Source organism: Oxyura jamaicensis, chromosome 7, assembly GCF_011077185.1.
Source record: "Oxyura jamaicensis isolate SHBP4307 breed ruddy duck chromosome 7, BPBGC_Ojam_1.0, whole genome shotgun sequence".
NCBI lineage: Eukaryota > Metazoa > Chordata > Aves > Anseriformes > Anatidae > Oxyura > Oxyura jamaicensis.
The window spans coordinates 17902252-17921909 of NC_048899.1; the positions used below are offsets into that span (position 1 = coordinate 17902252).

The following is a 19658-nucleotide window of genomic DNA, read 5'->3' on the forward strand; positions in this document are numbered from 1 at the left end:
ATACATATGGAAATAGCAGTTACACTGTCATTGTACGAACTCTGGTTATTAGCCATTTTTGTTCCTTACCTATGCGCTTCTCTGGGCTCTTCCTATTGGCTTACTTAAACAAAGGCTAGCTGTACTATGTTTAGATCCTTTTATTCCTGATGCAGAAGTTTAAGTACTCGGGATATTCTGAAGATAATCTAGTTTCAAATTAGGATGCAAATACAGTATTGAATACACTTACTAACAAAAGCTGGTGACATAATCAATTACAATCAATGAAACACTCTAAGAGATTATTTCCTTATTTGCAAGTCTTGCATGACTGTCTATTATATTTAGTTAAAACCACCTCAAGACTAAAATCTTCACTTAAATCTTGTCCAGAGACAACAAGAAGTGACCAGTGAGTGGCAGATGAGCAGCGATGTTTCTCGATTATTGTACCATTTGCATGGAGCTCCAGAGAACAAAGATTTGGAAGAGGTTATCATCCAAAGGCCAGTACTCCACAGCTCTACAGCCTGTCAATGCACTTCCTAACAAAGGCACCAAAGCAAGGACACCACCACCAAGGACAACCCTTGGCTGGCACAAGGTAGCCTTTTACCACTTCTCATGTCCTGCTGATAATCCCTAGGTACTAAATAAATATCTTGCCTTCCTTCCCCTGCACTCTGAGCAGGAAAGCCACAGGGTTTGGTTCCCTTCTTACATGTGGCTAAGATACTGAGGAAGATAACAGGGGACAAGGATTCAGCACTGATGACACCCAGACCACCTTCCCTGTTCCAGCTCAAACCACAAGGTCCCAGTCTGACACCAGTCCCGGTACAACAGCTGACCACAGCTGTGGTTACAGACTTTGGCCAAAGTCAAAAATCCACCAACACATGCCATGCTCCAAAACTTGGAGGAACCTTCACTTCTTCAAAGGGGCTACAAGCGAGGGGTTTTAATTACCAGCTTCACCTGCTCTCCAGCTTACACCTGGACTACTGCAAGTATCTCAAGTTATGGAAATTACTTGAAAAGATTTGGCTAGTCTTGAATTTACTCAACCATCTTTTCACTGAAAAAAGCCCAGAAAGTATGGTTTAATGTATGGCTTATCAAACAAATACATAGGGAAATTAATTTCTGCATCAAACAGTAATCAGTTAATTCAGGAAACGTCGTTTTTTTTTTTTTTTTTTTTTTTGACAAATTTGATCTTTTCATCTATAAAGCCAAGATTTCTAAAACCAAATACACAAGGACTTCAGATGTTTGAGAAAGGATTAAGAAATTAAGAATATTAATTAAGTCTGCTTCCTAAATTTGGCTAGGGAATTCACACTCTTCCCAAATATTAGAAAGTGATGAAATTAAATATTTCAGGGTTCTTAATTATATGATTATTACCTACAGGAAAGCACATCTTGCCTCACAAATTTCTTTAATCTTACTATAACGATCTTCAACAACATAAGTCTTACTTAAATAAAAATATTGTGCTGAATATTGCTCTTTTCTGAGTATTTAAGGAACCTTTACATGTTCTTTATGTAACGTGCAATATTTTAGCATCTGAGACAATACTATCCACATACTCTCAATAACAGAAGAGAAACAAAAATTAAGCCTCCTAAAGTTGTGCAAGGCATGTTTGTCTAATCTTGCTAGATTATGGAGCAAAGAAACATTTTTTGTGAAACTAATGGAAAAAGGAATAGCTGTAGAGCAATTAAAATCACTTTCAGAGAGAAAACTATAAAAATCAAGATGAGGCTGAATTTATATCTGTAATTTTGCTTGCAGAAAGCAACCAAACTGAACAAAGTACCACTCTCCACATCGCAAATATATGCAGAAAAATTGCCTATTGGATTCAAAAATGCAGACTGAGTAAAAACAAGCACTGAAAATAATAAACAAGGATATTTAAGTATTTATCCTGTTCCAGGATAATAATAACCGTCCAGCATATTTAATAGAAAGAATATCCTCCTCCTAGTTACCTTCTCCTCCGGGTTTGGCGCGTTGCCTTGATCCTTTTGTTGAAGGCTGCCTTGATATCCCTGCAGGACTTTCACTCTTAAAAAAAAAAAAAAGGCACAAAATTATATATTTCTAATACAGAAATGTATATATTTAGATATAAAATTTAGTTACATGTTGCTTTTTTGTCTACATTTATTATGTATAAAATAGAAATAAAAATGATGCACACATATAAAAATATCTGAAGTCCATTTTCCTCAGAAGAGCACAGCTGTTTTTGCTGGATACATGCTAATTACATATATATTTTTTATGAATTTATATGATTAGATTTCACTATTGTAAAGACAACTTCCAAAAGTGAACTAAGCATCTTCAAGTCAGAGAGATTTTGCAAAACCTGCAGCACACCTGTGATGCCACTACTGGTCTTAGAATAGAGTGCTTCGCTATCAGTGAGCTACCGAAAGGGATAAGATGCTTAGCATCACCTGCATGTTTCAGATATATCAGACTCACAGTTCTTCTTTAATCTTCTGGGAAGTATTTTGAATTTATTTCCAGAATGGAAGCAGACACGAACAAAATCGTGACACAAGACTCAGTCTTTCACTCTATGGAGACTTCCCAGGACAAACTAAGAAATGGGTCCTGTCAGAAGGACCAGCAAACAAGCAATGGATGACCTGAAGGAGCAACCAGTACAAAGAGGATGATAACAGTTCAAAAGCGGAAATATAAAACTGAAGGAAAAATCAGGACATTCATGAGGACTCTGTCCTAAGTCCCAAGTGATTCAGAGAGGCTGGGAAATGAAGGCAGGCAAGCACGCTCAAGTTTTATTATTTTGTTTTCTCTGGATATATCTTTCACCGCCTGAAGTTAAGAACAGCTGACTGACAATGCTTTCTGCAAAAGCACCATGTTATGTGCTTCAGTAGCCATAGGTCCTTGGAAAGGAGCAAGTTAAATCAGCAGGTCCACTTGGCTGGAAGCTGGAAAGGCAACATGCACAAGCTGCAGCCTCTCGAGTGATGAGAGCTGCACTGGTTCTAGGAGACAAAGCCACAGGGGTCCTCAGAGGCCCGATATGTGAAGAGATAACTGAGCCTACACTCAACATTTGTTGCTAAAAAGGATGCAAACACCTCTGAAAACAACAGATGAAATAAATACAGGTGATTTATAGAATACCATTTTGCATTTCTATGCTCTCTATTCCCTATAATACATCCCCGCATCACATTCAAAACCATGAAATATGTTTAGCACCTCACTCCTTATCTGCTTTTTTTTTGTAATTTGTGTGAACTAACAATTCATGCAGTTTGCATTCAAGAATAGCTGCCAACTCTGCTGATAATGTCCATATTCATAACATGAACGAGAATTACATATTCTTCAATTTCTATGCAAATGTTAACATTATGTTCCAATAACACAAGTAATAGAAAACTGCCAAATTACACAATGTAAATGTAACGTTCATTTGCCACAATATCTTACATATACGACAATGGAACATATATGCTGTAAGGGAAAATAACACTACAAAATGTTTCAAAATACAGGATACCAATAAGGAAGTATACTCAAATTAACTTAGGTGACCACACAAGAGAGAAGCCTACCTCTACACACCTACAACAACGTACCCTCTGGCCCCGCAGGCATATTTACATGAAGGAGAAGGAAGGTTACACGCCAGGAATGTAGTTGTAAGTTTTATTTGAAGGCAAATGTTGCTTCTTTATACGCTACAAACTACCAGCTCAACAGGAGTTCTCGGCAAACAAAGGGGAAGTGCTTATTAACACCACAAAATTATGGTACACAAGTCATGACAGGAAAGTCAGCAGCTAAGCAGGAGTCAGCTCCAACAATTAGTTTGGGTAATTCAGAAACTACATTTCCTTCACCTCGGCAATGCAATATAGCATGCATGTTGAGAATTCCAGGAATCCGGTATTGAATTAGCTAGAACAGAGCCCTACACCCTACACTTGGCAAAAAGTCTAGCCAGTAGCTCGGTTTGGAGTCCTGCTTTGACATAGACTAGTTTTGATGTAAAATACCTTCACTGGATTGCTACAATCGCTGTTTGACCCACACCCAAAACTACCAATATTTTTGTTTTGCTCTTTGGGAAACACTGCCTCATTTTAAAGAAATTAGATAGAAGGCCAAAATGCACAGCTAATACTGAAGTGGTTCATCATACTTCCTACCACCTTTGGCAATCACAGCCATATATGAGGAGGAAAGTAAAGCTCCCATACCATCATAGCTGGGCTCTACAGGCCTGCAGGCCACATCTGGCACACTCAAACATTGGCAGCTCCTTGGGTGATGTAATTATTAGCACAGATGGGGAAGGAGTTGAGAATAGGTGCTGAGGCTTCTGGAGAAGTGGAGTCAGTCATTTATTTATGTCAGGTAGTGGCTGCAAACACTACTCGACACTTTCGTAGCGCCACATGTGCACGCTGGCAACAGGTGCAAAGTAAAAGTTAAAATTTAATCACTATGGTAGCATACAAAAACATAAATCCCACAATATTTATGACTTGAGCCTTTCCAAAGGGAGATAAAGTAGGTCATTCTTCTTCTTACAAATTCAGAGGTTCCAAGACTTTGAAAAGCAGTAAATGCAGCCATTAAAAAGAAATCTTACACTTCATCTCACACAATGCTGGAAAAAACATTTAAGTGGTATCCGAGATGGATGTACACGCACTTCCCCGTTTTGAGTAATTACATTTCTATTTGGAGAAGATACAGCAGTCTGCTGTAAACCACCCAGTGTGCTACTTTGTCCTCATTATTAGCCTTTATATAGGTTGGTATTCACTGTAAGACATAAGAAAATAATGATTCGTAACATTTCAGCTGATCAGGAAGAGGAATACACTGTGAAAAGACACCCTGCCAAATGGTTCATTCCTCCTGCCTTCCCTGCAGTAATCAAACTCTACATTCATGAAAGGATGTCACAAACAGCTTCTATCAATAACTTTTATACACAGATCCTCGGGCTCCATATGCTTTGATTTTGTGAGGAAAACTAGTGCTAAAACTCACTGACAACCCCACGGAAGATGAGCAGAAAGCAGCACACAGAGGATGCAACTGGTGTTACAGCACTCACACAGCCCCTAGGTTTTCTTAAGACAGCTGCTGGGACACCAAGACTAATAGGCAGCCCACCTTTGTGGGGTAATTCTTTTTTCTGTATTACAACCATGCAGTTCGCCTTGTGGGTGAACCCCCAAGGGTTTCTGCCCTCCTAGCTAATTCTGTACATGCTTACATACCTCTACAGCCATGGAAACTACATGCATCTACAGTCAATGGGAAAAAACGAAAAAACACTGCCACCCAAGCAAAGGAGGAAGACAGCTCTTTACATAAACCAGCCACTGTGAATTGCTCCCTGTAATTCATCAGAGCGAGTGATAGTTCACTAATAACATGTAAGAATTGAATCTGTGCAGAGGGATCTTTTTCAATCACCTCTCTGTTTTGAATGACTTTTCTTCTGATTAGATCCACGGAGCCAGGAGGCATATTTGCATGTGTATTCTAACATATACATAGACAGACAGATCTTTTATATAAATAAAACTACATATACGCCTATATATACACCTATAAAAATATTTTTTATTTTTGTGCAACAGGCTATTCCTCAGCACATTAACACAGCTTGTTTCTAAAGCTTTTAATGCAAGTTACATATCCAAGACTTTGATTGCTCTTTCTCTCAAACTGCCTATATTTCCTGTCTTTATTTCTAAAACAGCTATAATTATTAATAGGCATAATTCATTAGTGTGCAATAGCAACATGAAAGATCTATATTTGCTAGGCTTCATTTGACTGCAGTGGTGATAAAACTAGGAAAATATTGATCAATTATCTTTTCCTGAGATAGGGGCTCACAAGATGATGTTCTATTGTCGTTGGCCTCTGCTAATTAAAACCTCTCAGACTCAAGAAGAGCCATTAGAAAAATTCTGTTTCTTAGAATGTAAATTTTAATGGTCGATTTCTACTATGGGAGCCAATTATGAATAACTTGCACCCAAAAGAGTTCCAGTTCATAGCACTGGAACAGAACTATCTGAGCCATGACCGGGAGACTTCCATGGAACCTTTCTCTCTGCTGCTTCTGGGGCAGTTATGTCTTTTTTCATTCAGTGGTTGTTTCATTATACATTCTAGATGAGTTCCAACAGAAATAGACGTTCATTGGACAAGACTTAGAGGCTGACTCAAATGACCAGTTCCAGAGCAATACAGTTTGAACAGCAAAAATAAAAGTTATTATAGAAGTGGCCAAAAGTGACAGGATATTAAAAAAAGCTTTAGCCAAAAGTTTCAGCAGCCATCTGTAAAATGGAAGAGACTTTTCCAACGTGTTTTGCCTTAGGGGTAAAATGACATACCTATTCAGCAGCCACTTTCAGATAAACAGCACCATACGCTCCAAAGGTCTACAGCTTGAATCACTTCTTGTTAAAAGACAAAGTTATCGTCGCTATTTTGTAGCATGACTGATTGAGCTTCTAAGTCTCCATTTTAAACAAGATTTCTACCTGGACTGAGAGTTAACAGAATAGAGCTTAGCTAGCACTGGTCACAGTGTGGTATGCAACAGCTAGCCTTCACACAGAAAGCAGTCTCCTTCCGTTTGCCATGTATTAGCCAAAAGTTTCTTCTTAATTCCTTAATTACTTATAATTGCTTTCTTTTAGTTCCAGAAAATCATGGATACCCTCATGATGACTATTATATGATAGGTAACATACACTTTCTTCAGTACAAGGAAAATACATTAAAAAAAAATCAACCTGTGAAATTTAAATCGCATTTTAAGGCTGGCTTTGGATAATTAGCAGCAAGAAAAAATGAAAATTTCAATGAGTAAAGATAGACTCTTATCTAGACTCCTAATCTCAAGGGAGCAAAGGCAGGAATTAAACTTTGCTATATGTGTACAATACAAAAGAAAATCAACATTAACTTGTTCTCTAAAGTAAATGCAGCATAGAATCCATTTAGCCTGAAATTCCATGGACATCTCAAATTAAATAAAAGCTCCAATTTCCACATTGTTTCCACATCCTTATGCTGCGAAACAGGCAGCATGTCTGAAGGAAGCACCTGTTTGAAAAATAGTGAAAACAAGATACAATCAAGTGGAAGACGAATGGCACATTGCAACATAAGGCCAAGGAAGACTAGGTTTAGTAAGAAAGAGAAGCTGTGGCTACAAGAACAAGCACAGAGAACAGGACTAGAAGCCAGGGATACGTAATTCAACACAACAGGAGCAATCCAGAAAAGGTCAATCCCTAGGGCAGAAGAGAGCAGACATCATGTTAGGCACTGACTATATCAGACATTGCTTGAAAGGGCATGTTTCAAATTGTTTCACTTGCTGTGTATGATAATTACAGAAAAATGGATGCTAAAGATTAATTAATTATGCAACAGAAACTAGCAAATAATACAATTAAATTACCTTCAAGTGCATAAACACATAAATTGTTTCCTTTCTTTTTAATACATTTGTTTTGCTGCCACATGACTTAAATGGTATTACAGTAAATCCCTGGAAATAAAGGCATTATCCTGCTGTGAAACTACTGCGAGGAAAGGAAGATCAACCCCAATCCATTAAGATGCACTTCCCAATTATTTAATGCTGGAAATGATTCACTCACTTTGCACAGCTTTCCCAGCTCTCCATCTTTAAAGATTCATTGGAAACATTTTCATTTTGTTCCTCTCTTCCAGTCTTAACTAGGTGACCATTTGTCATGCACTAGTCTAAAGTGTATGTTTTCATCACCTAAAAGCTAAGCACTGTCTACCGTTACGCAAGCAAGCAAAGGAAAAGCATGTCATCTAGATTTAAGGTAGTAAACCAACATGCCTTGGAATCACTCCCAAAAGCACTTAAGACGGGAAATGAAACTTTACTGCCCTAGCGTATTATAGTGGTGCCCAAGAGCACTACGATAGCTTGGGATGAGGCTCAGAATTTCCATTAGAGACCCAATTTGCAGGAAGTTTAACTTGGCCATGAATACTTGCTTCAGGCTAAAAATTATTTTATAAGCTCTCCCTCCAAGCGCCAATAATTTAAAAAGTTTGGTTGGATTTCAGTCAAAGAATGACTATAAATTTGTCATCTCATGCAGAAGACACAATGATGTCAGTGGCCCACAGGCTCCCAACTGAGACTCCTGCTAGACTTGGGATCCTGCCGATTTCTTCCTAGCCTGAACTACTTTAGGTTAATTTATTGAAGGCTCTCTCTTTAAACATTTAGCCAGATGGCTTCATAATTCCCCAAATTGCCTCAGGTCATCAAGAAACAGCAGATGCAGACAATGGTATCACAAGCAACAGCTACTGTTCAGAGGCAGTCTGAATTCCTATTCTGCCCTACCATCATCCAGCTGCAAAACACAGGCTCAACGCAACACTGGATTCATTTTCTTTCCAACAAAGCAACTTCTATTAAAGTCCCTCTCTTGGTTTTGGGACAGGTATTCATCTTCATAGTAGCTGGTGTGATGCTGTGTTTTGGATTTAGGATGAGAATAATGCTGAGAGCACCCGGATGGTTCAGTTGCTGTAGAGCAGCGCTTGCACAGAGCCAGGGCCTGCTCTGCTCCTCGTGCTGCCCTGACAGTGAGGGGCTGGGGGTGCACAGGGAGCTGGGAGGGTCACAGTCACGACAGCTGGCCCAGGCTGTCACAGCGACACCCCATAGCCACAGGACTGGTGGCCTGGCCAGGGCTGGGGGGACTGCCGTTGCTCAGGGACTGGCTGGACATAAGTCAGCTGGTGGTGTGTGAGTGTGTTTTGCATCACTTAGATTTTTTCTTTTCTTCTTATTTTTTTTACTGCTCTTTCTCTCTTATTAAGCTGTCTGTACCTCAGCCCAAGAGTTCTCACTCTTTTACCTTCTTCAGTTCTCCCCCCCATCCCACTGCGGAGGGAGCGAGCGAGCAGCTATGTGGTGCTGGGCTGCCTGCTGGCCTAAACCACAAAAGTAAAAGAAGCATGCAAACATACAACAGCATTGCAGGGAAGATTCAGAGGAATAAGGAGAAAACTTTGAACAAATAAACATTTTTCTGAAGTACTCAACATATCAATAACTAGAACTAAAAATCTGGAAATGAAAATAAATTGATTAGGCTTTTTTTGACCAAGCTATGAGAAATTTAAAAACAAGCAAGAATCAGACAAGCACCTGTTTTAGAGCCCTAAATCTCAGCATCTGCCTATCTTTCAATCTGACTTTCATTACATGCAGATTCCCAAGCCATTCTAAAATGTAATACTCTCAATAATCACCTTCCCAGATCTTCTATACTACTAACCTCATTATCTGGCTGGCACTTGCTGTCTTTAGTTGGCCTCTGCAATTTTCTAAGCTTGGATTCCTCAGAATCTGTGGACTAAAAACAAGTAATTGCTTTAGATTCCATGTACTGAGGAGCAAGCTACTTACCTGAATTACATGAAAGGGGAAATAAGAATAACATTGTAACGTTCTCATTTCTGCTGTGTACTCATCCTTCTACATACTCTATTTACCTTGCCTGGCTCTCTTGGAAGCCTAACAGAGCAAAATTAAACACTCTTTTTGAGTAATACCAAGAAGCCTCAAAGCCAGAAAACAGGTACTGCCAGAAGTGCTTTCTCACATGTAACAAAAATTAAGCTACCTCCTAACAGCAGTGTCCTTGATATCCATTAATCCTGAATATCTGCCTTGAACCAGCAAACAAAAGAAGAGCAAAGGCAAACAACAAATGTTTAGATGAAGATTTAAATATTAAAGCCAAGAGATGGCTTTTAAGGCACCTCACAACTTCACACTGAGACCCGAAGTAAGTTGTAGTGGCAGCCGTGTTCCTTCTCAAGGATGCAACACAATTTGCACAGTCTACCACAAACAGAGCACCCTTGCTAAAGGAAATGATTTGACCCAACTGGGTTTCCCAACAGTTCTTTCAAGAAAAAAAAATGAAGTTGAAAGCAAGCAGCTTAGACTAGAAAGCCAAGAAAAAAAATATGGACAAGTGACTCCATCCTATGGGTTCTGCTATGAAAGAAGCAGGCTCAAGAGATAGATTAATGACCAGTTATAGCTCAAAGAAACTCTTTTCAACCCCCATCCCAAAAGCTAGCTATGGCTGCAACAACAGCATGCATTACTGGGAAGACATGTGAGGATGCAAGTACACAGTTCCAATCGTCACTGCCACCCTGCTCTGACAAATAGAATCAAATGTGGTCAGGACAATTCAAACAAGAACAGGTCAGAAAATAAACTGCTTGTTAGATGTTCAGGAAGCACAGTCAGACGATTCCAAAGACTCAAAGACAGCCTCAGCCACGTTCTTAACAGATCAAATCCATACCAAAAAAAACCCTTTCAATTCATGAGAGTAATTGCTGTTAAAGAAAGTACTTAATCATTAAGTGAACATAAATACAAAACACATGACCATTTCAGGAAAATATTCAGCCCTTACCACAGCACGCCAGAAGTTATTTTTTCTCTGAAATAAAATTTCAATTACCTTTTTCTCTGCTTTATCCTTTCCATGTTCCTTTACATGCTCTCCATCTTTTCCTCTGTCTCTCTGCCTATCCCTGTCCCGGTCTTTTCCCCTTTCTCTGTCTTTCTCTCGTTCTCTGTCCCTAGCCTTATCTTTGTCTCTTCCTTTCAATCTGTCTGTTTCTCTTCCTCCTTCATTTTTTTTCTCCCTTTCCTGTCCTTTATCATGTTCAGCATCATCTTCTCGTTCTATGTCTCCTTTCCTCTTGATTTTTTCTGTTTCTCTTCCTTGTTTGGTTGTTCTGCTTCTTTCCCTTTCTTGTTTTTCCTCTTCCTTAAAGGTGTCCCTTTCAGTGTCTTTGTGCCTGTCTTCATTTTCTTTTTGTTTATCACTTTCCTTTTCTCTTTCTTCACTCTCTTTGGGATCTCCTTTGGGTTTTCTGTCTCTGCTTGAGCTCCTGTCTTTAATTTCAGTATCTTCTTTTCCCTAAAAGAAAGTAAAAACTAGTATTTAGTTTCAATACATGGCAAGTTTATAACACAGTTACTTTTCACAGATAAAATGTACACTAAAAGAAATTAAAAACAATAATGGTAGCCACTGTACCCAAAAGTTGCAAATGCCTACCTCTTTATCCCTATGGATTTTTTGTTCTTCTGTTTTGGGCTCTCTGCTTTCTTTGTCTCGAGATTTAGAGGACGGAGGTTTCCCTTGAACATCAGCTCTTTCCCCAGCTAAGATCCTTTTTACAGCAGCTTCACTGGAGAGCTGCAAGAAACAGAAAAAAATCCCTGAAATGACTAGGTTATGTTGTTATTATCTCCCTTCTTCCTAACTCTGTGGTCAACGTGACTTTTTTTCCTTTTGAAATAAAGCTTCTATTTCTGCTCTTCCTTTAAGTTAAACAGCTCTTTGTAATTCTCATAACAATTTGACCACATGTACCAGGACTATATAAATACCTTGTGCTTTTACGTATGTTAGCAGAATTAGCAATTCTCATTGCAACGCCTTATACGTTTTTCAAAATGATAAGGTAAATTGCTGTCAAAACCTTATTCCATGGCTGCTGGATCAGTTAAACATTCTTAAAATTGCATTGCTATGTATCTGCATCCATTCTCAGGCCACTTCAGTGATATATAATACTTGCTCAGCAACAGTCATTAACAAGGAAAACTACATTAAGAGTGACTTTCTGTAAGCTGCAGTCACTGCTTTTAAAAATCTTTTGCATTTGGTGAAGTTTTTAAGAAGACAAGCAATTCTTTAAACAGTTAAGTTAAATGTAAGTTTTCATGTCTAAGTGACAAGAAGTTTGACTATTCTTAAAGAAAAAAAAATAAATTAAAAACACACACACACACACACTCACACACACACACCATCACATTGCTGAGGAATTCTTCCTGAAACAGGATTTACTTCTGGATCACTAAAAACAATTTTGCCCTGAGGGTTGACTCCTGATCTGTTAACTATAAAACTATGGATTTTGGGGGGTTTTCACATTTGGACACTAACGTCTGCACATTAACAACACTTGCCTGAAGTACCCAACTCCAAGCATCACGGTCAGCTCATCACTGAAAGCATCAAGCTAGAGCCTGAAGCAAATCTTTTCCACAATGCACATCAAACTTATGTTTCACTATAAAGCCAACGGGCTAATTATCTTTGTTCAAGTGGGTAGACAATATCCTTTGGATATTAAATCTCATCACACCATGCTAGGAGGCTGTGCCATCAAGAACATTCTCTAACTTGTCCCATCTTAGTGCACATGCTCATCAACTTCCTCCTTCCTGATCTAAAGCAATCTGTACAGAAGAGGTCGGTATAGAACACTCAGCTAACTAAAAGAAAATAATATAAATTTAAATTAATAGATTATCAGACAAAGATTATCCAAATAAAATCTCCATACAGCTTGTACATATTATAGGACTTCACTGTTAAATATACACAATTTGTTCACATTCATAACTTCAAGGGTTTTCCGCTAAGATATCCAGAATGTATTTGTGTGGGGACCTGGCTCAAACTCTGCTAAGGATCACATATTATATTTCTGTTAATATTATTATTAGTTATTATTATAAGTGGTGACTCAACACAGTATATCTTATGTAATTAAAAATAGCAATGAATGTCAATGTCTGTCACAAATAAGCTCTGATAATATGTAAAATAAATAAATATGTAACTATGTATATAAAATATATATAGTGATGTCATACCTTATTTAAGCAACACTTCCCAATTGCTTGAAGAAATTCATTTGTTTTTTCAGGTTCATGTCCAGCCACAACACGTGCTGGTTTTACTGCCAGTGGCTCTCCTGTTACCATTACAACAGCATCAATTGCCTTCTGAAGGAAGCTGATTTTGGCATCTTTATCCTAGAAAAACAACAATTAAGAAATAATATTGAGACTCTAAAATAATTTCATACACCACGTAAAGGTTAGGAAAGCTCCGACTGGAGGAATGGCTGCACAAATTGTCTGGACAACAGGAGCAGCTGAACTGTGGCTCATGAGGAAGCTTTGCCATGGCTGCCAGGAGCCAAAGCATGGCTGAGCTCCCTAGGGACAAAGCACCATGAGCCACTCTGCCCACACCTCTGGGTCGCCCCGCGAGGGCTGGGAGCCCAGCTTAGAGCTGTCCCTAAGCCAAGGGGCATCTTAGGAGAGCAGTTTCCAAACATGAAACAAGGGACGTGTTTGTGCCTAGATCTCTGCACCTTTTTTAGACCCTCCAAGGCAAGTCATGAATTTGGAGGGTCTCAGGCCCGTGGGGATTTGGGCACATGGTTGGTACGGTCAGGGAAGGGGGCTGCCCTGCTTTAGTTAGCACTTATTTCTGATTAAGAAATAACAACTTTGAACAAGGATGAATATTGAACTTCAATGACCAAATTAAAAGTAGAATTTTGTGGTTTGGGTGGATGCTTTTATTATTGTTGTTGTTGTTATTATTATTTTTAATATATTTATCATTCAGCTGCAGTACACTTTTAAGACCCCTCTAAGACTTTTGACACTCCATTTTCAAAAGAATAAAGATGTTGCAGAAAATACAATTTTGTGTAAGAAATTATGCAAGCATTACCAAAAGAAACACTGAAGAGTTACAACAGGATTGTTACAGCAGTTATTGATCAGAAAGACAACCATGTTACCCATTTTTCAACACACAAGTCCCAATCTTATTGGATGTGGGAGTCCAAACCGAAAGGCTTACACGCTTATACACGTACTTTACAAACCAGACTTAACAGTGAATAAAGAAAACATACAAAGGATGGTGACCAAGAGATACAGGCATGTATTTTATCTCTACAATTACCAGATGTGTTTTAGTTTTACAATTACACTTAACAAGCAACTTTCCCCAAGTACCCTTCAGCAAAAGCGATGACTCTTGGTGATTATGCAAAAACATTAAAACAAATGAAAGCAAAACAAAACAACACCCACCAACTAAAATGTTATCGGATGGTTCACAGCACAGAGAATGAAATCATGGTGTGAAGTCTCTGCAGCTGCAGAATGTTGGGGAGGGGGCGTGGATTTATTAATAAAGCAGAGTAAAATTCAATGAATTTTACCAGTCCCATCACAGAAGTCTACTTACTCATCCTTTACTTTCTTGAGTGGAGATAAAGATACCTTACTAGCCTGTTAAAAAGTAAACCCACATGAGAAGAGTTCTGTATGTGTGTTTTAACAGGTACTAGTTCAGAAGAATATCAACGACAGCATTTAAGCCGATAGCCAAAAAGCTGACCACTGACATTTCACTTACTTCAGCAAAGTGAGCGGTTTTAACTACCCAGTAAAACACCTGGTTTTGCACTGCACTTCTTTACTGTCTGGGCATCTCAGGAGCATGGATCCAGAACGATCTGGACCTAATTTGGCAAACATACCGAAATAAAAGAAAGCACCAGAAGCCAGTAATTCCTCAGCTGAGCGAGGCCAATACTCTTTAAAGGCCATCTGGCAGCATTATCTGCTCCTGTGGCACTGGAGCATTATATGGCTGTCCGTGTGATATCCCAAGTCCCAGAGCTGCTCCATAAACAAGACCTGGGTTGTACTGCAAGCATGTGAATGATAACTCAATGCGTGGGAAGACAGTCTCCAGAGCCAGGGCACTTCCCGTCTCCAACTCTTCTGAACAGATTAAAACAAACAACTGCCACATAGCTAGGATTTTCAGATGTCTCCATCAACATCAGGGCCACTTCACCCTCACCAGTGATCCCTGCATTCAAAAACAAGGAAAGAAAAGGAAGGAAATGCTGCACCCTCCTTTGATTAAAATAGTTACCCACCCTTTCACAGACATATGCAATCTGTTAATTCAGGGAAGGAAGCAGGACACTGTTCTAAATGAAACATTTTAAAATAAAAGTGATCCAGAAGTCCCTCCTATATCCTTGTCTGTTTCAGCAGTTACATTATCAGTGTCTTCTGTCTGAACTTGAAATCTTTGTGAAGCCAATGAGAAAACTACAGATCCCACCTGGATCAGTAAATAAAGTTCTACCAGAATAGAAACAAACATCTGAAACAGTGCTGAGAGCTTTAAACCACCAAATAAAAATTATTTTCTATTAATCAAAGGCATCTATACTATTCCATGTGCCAAGACGTTTCATATATATAAACAAAATATAAAGCTGATAAGACTAAAAGAGCCTGGCATTGTCTTTCCATTCCAACGTTTTGCTAGACACGACGAGACAAATCTTTCTGATGACCACGAAGGCAGCAATACTGCCCAATGCCATTGGTAGGAAGAGGTGAATTTGTTTCAGAAAAGTCCCAGCCATTCAGGAAACCTCACACGTCCATTCCCTTACACTTCAATTTCCCTAAAACACATCCCTGAACCAAAAAACAACTCAGTGAGATCCACCTGCATGCTCTGCCGGCCTGATTTGTTTCATCAGATGCTTCCAGCCTGCCTCCCACCTCTTTCTACACAGGAGGAGGGGACCAGCTATCCAAGCAGTATGTATTATTCCAACAGCAGAGACAAACAAAGGTCCTAAAGAAGAAACAGGGGGAACTTCAAAGATCCCACTGCTGTGCCATGTAGGAGAGGCAAATTGAAACCCAACCCAAAATGGTTGCTGCACATATGAATGCATGTGTGCCACCATGCAGCTCAGAAGGGGATTTCAAGAGCAAGAGCCAGTCCCAACAGCCACAGAGGCTGACCAGGACAGTGCCATGGCTTTGGGCTTTCATAGTTTCAGCCTGTGCTTCTTGAGATCTTGAACTGCACACCACGACCAGCTTCCGAAGAGCAGCCGTCAATTCTTCCCAGCCCACAGCAAGCAAACTGGACCATGGCACTAGGAGGGCTATTTCACAGCGAGCACAAACCTTTCCTTTCTTGCAGAAAGACCCCTGTTCATCCCACGTCTGTGTGCCCATTGCCAGATCATCACTCCAGGCGAGCATTATTCCCCCGAGATACATAAAGCAGATCACCCTCATGTATACAGTGATCACATCGTGTACTCCAGCTGCTTCTCTCAGCCTCCAGACATCTGCAGGTAGCTCTGGCCTCCACAGAAAGATTCCTCCCCTCCTAGCACAAAATGCTAACTCTCCTGATTTTCTTAAACTCCCAACAGAAATCACAGTAAGGAAGCATCCTGTGACAGACAAACCTTTCTCCCAGCTTGTGCTTTGAAAAGAGGTACACAAGCTAGAGACATTTTCCTCAGCATTTTAATCTCCTTTTCCTGAAGTCTTGAAAACATGATCTTATGGACTGCAGGAAAAAACTCTAAAAGAGCTACTCAGGAGGCTGGTGCAACTTCACAGATATCACAGTACAAAGATATTTGTATCTACATACAAAGACCTGCTTCAGAGCTGCTAGGAAATGTTTTTTTCAATCCACAAAAGAAAAAACGAATAGCACTCTGCAAACAAGAGACAGCACGTGCTTAGCTGCTCGCCTTCACTGACCCTATTGACAAGCTTCAACAGGGAAAGTATGAACAAAACCAATCGATTGTGTAATTTAATTTTAGTTATCCCTGCAACAACAGGAACAGTCACAGAAATAAACATACCTATGAAGCCAATAATTAGCTGTGAGCAGCACATAAATCATCCATGCAACTGGATGTAGGGTTGGCAAGCCATCACTTTAGTTGCTATGTTAAACAGTCACCAAAGGATGTAGCTGCTTAATTAGCAACACACAACAGCGATTGCGTGCCATGCACATGTGGCACAAGTTTTGAATCAAGTTGGTTGGTGGGGAAGTCAGCAGCCCTGGCTCAGCAAAGAGGCAGACACTGGGAGAGCAAACACAGCCTGAAGTGCACTGAAGTGCCATCTGTGCACTTAAGAAAAGCATTTCTCAGGAATAGCATTAGCTTCCTCTTTCAGTAATTGGCCATTCACGGACAGCAGTAAAACTACTGCAGAGCACCTATAATAGATGAATGCCTTATTATAATTGTATGATAAAGCAATCATACTTAATGGATGTGTATACAGCACACACAGATACGCCTGTATATACACACATTTTTTAAAAAGCAATAAATACAAGAACATGCATTCCATCAGTAGACCTCCAGACTCAGTAAAAAGCTGTGTGCGGATTTCTAGTGTTTGAGATCTACTATCAGTGCCTAACTGCTTCAAGGCAAGTTCACTACATAATGATTATCATTACCTGCAATACAGCAGACGCTTGGTAACCTAGGTTTAGTCATTGGTTAGATCTCTCTTTCTCAGAAATAGTTCTTTAAGCATGACAGCTTGTTTGTGTCCACCCCCTGAGCTATACCTATAAATGTAATCTATAGGTTTCACCCTACACATTGCATAATCTAACCACCAGGCTGCAAATATCCTTTTAATACTTCTTCACAGTGTTAAACTAAAGGCAGGCAGCAGAAGCTGAACACAAAGAAGACCAGAAGAGCCTTGTGGCAAGTTTCAAAGAGTGTTCATGTTGAAGCTGGATAAACAGGCAAGTTTCATACCCACCTTAACATTATCTGATTTCAATTCAAAATCCGTGTAAAGTCCTTTCAAAAAACCTGTCACTCTGATCACCTAGAAAACAGAAGAAAAGGCACAAGTTAGGAGCACTCAAAGGTTTTGGGAGGATAATGCTTGGGTGGCAGCAGCAGGCATGATGGCCTGCTTCACTTCCAGAGGCAGCACAGCATCTGGGGCTGTGCGTGCGGCAGGATCGGGGCCGCTCGTGTCTGTGCACCAGGGAGATGTAATCCTTGCTTACGGCTCCGGCCTCCCTCCTGTTTAATTCCACCTTTAACCTTGGCGGTCGGGGAACATGGGACACCCGCAGCCTCAACGCAGGCACGCACACTTCAAAGTCAGCTTACTGCTGTTACCACTGACCTCTTCGTGCACAGCCACGTGTGGAATCAGAAGCTCAGGGAATTGATACACACACATATATATTTTTTAAATTAAAAACCTACTATCCCCCCACTGACCTCTTGGTGCACAGCTGAATATAGACCCAGAATCTCACTGAATCAATACACATAAATATTAAAATAAATAAAAACTTACTATCCCCCCAGTGACCTCTTCATGAACAGCCACATATGGAACCAGAAGCTCGGGGAACTGACACACATATATTAAAAATAAATAAAAAACCTACTATCCCCCCACTGTCCTCTTCATGCACAACCGCATATGGAACCAGAAGCTCAGAGAACGAATAGATATATATTAAAAATAAATTTAAAAAGCTACTAAACACCCACTGACTTCTTCGCACACAGCTACATTTGGAACCAGAAGCTCAGGGAACCAATACACATGTATATTAAAATATTTTTAAAACCTACAATCCGTGTCACTGACCTCTTTGCGCACAGCCACATACAGAACCAGAAGCTTAGGGAACTGGCAGATATATATTAAATTACATTAAAAAGACCACTATTCCCTCCCCGACCTCTTCATGCCCAGCAATATACAGAACCAGAAGCTCAGGGAATAGATACGTATATATTAAAAATAAATTTAAAAACTGCTGTCCCCCCACTGAGCACAGCCACGTATGGAACGAGAAACTCGTGGAACCGACAGATATATTTTAAAAGCTCGTGGAACCGACACGCAGTAACTAAACCACCCCAAAATCCCCCAGACAAGCCCCAAATCCCCTCCCCAACGCCCCGCCCGCAGGGGGCGCGCTGCCGGCCCGGCCCCGTTGCCTAGCGACGGCGGCGCACCTCGGTGATGACGTCGTGCAGGTAGCGGAAGGGCGGCCTGCTCAGCAGCCGGTCGGTGAGCGGCGGCCGCCGGATCACCCGGCCCAGGGCCTCCCGCGTCTGCCGCAGCACCGCCTCGTTCATGGCCGCCCTCCGCCGTCGTCGCCGCCGCCGCCGCCGCCGCCGCCGCCCCGCCGCCCGCCACCGGCCGTCCCGGCCTGCCCCGCGGTGCCGAGCGCCTCTCTGCGCAGGCGCGCTGTTGCTAGGCACGGCGCGGCCCTAGCAACCGGCCCCGCGGCCATCTTAGAATCCCAGGATCCCAGAATCGTTAGGGCTGGAAAAAATCTCCGGGATCTTCTGGTCCAGCCGTGCCCTGACACCTGAACACGTCCCTAAGCACCACGTACGGCCTCTCCTTAAACACCCCCAGGAATGGTGACTCCACCGTCTCCCTAGGCAACCCGTAAAAGTCAAAACGATCCTGTAAAAATCAAAGAAACTCTGTAAGACCCAATTTGGGCTTTTAGAAAGCAGGCATTTTTTATTTGTGGCACCAGATGCACAAAGGATCGCTCCACCCAGTGCGCATGCCGAATTAGAATTGTAGAATAGCACAAGTTGGAAGGGACCCACAGGGATCATCGAGTCCATCTCCTGGCTCCGCATAGAAGCATAGAACCATTAGGGTTGGAATAGACCTCCAAGTGCATCTGGTCCAACCATCGCCCTACTACCAATGTCACCCACTAATCCATGTCCCTAAGCACTGTGTCCAACCATTCCTTAAATACCCCCAAGGACAGTGATTCCACCGCTTCCCTGGGCAACCTGTTCCATTTGTATACAACCCCTAC

At 40.7% G+C, this 19658-nt stretch overlaps 1 protein-coding gene across 4 annotated transcripts in view; it reads right to left on the minus strand.

The window, feature by feature from the left end:
* Positions 1-19054, minus strand: part of TRAF3IP1 (TRAF3 interacting protein 1) — a 45287-nt gene extending 26233 nt beyond the window's left edge. For 3 of the 4 annotated variants that reach the window (XM_035331131.1, XM_035331130.1, XM_035331133.1), the window contains exons 1-7: positions 18826-19054; positions 17597-17665; positions 12803-12964; positions 11190-11330; positions 10584-11048; positions 9375-9452; positions 1989-2064 (exon numbers count right to left, since the gene is read on the minus strand). In XM_035331131.1, coding sequence (XP_035187022.1) covers positions 1989-2064; positions 9375-9452; positions 10584-11048; positions 11190-11330; positions 12803-12964; positions 17597-17665; positions 18826-18948 — 1114 coding nt within the window. In that variant the 5' untranslated portion in view covers positions 18949-19054. The remainder of the gene's footprint in view (positions 1-1988; positions 2065-9374; positions 9453-10583; positions 11049-11189; positions 11331-12802; positions 12965-17596; positions 17666-18825) is intronic. The other variant, XM_035331132.1, reaches the window with a different exon arrangement.
* Between the last annotated feature and the right edge of the window lie 604 nt (positions 19055-19658).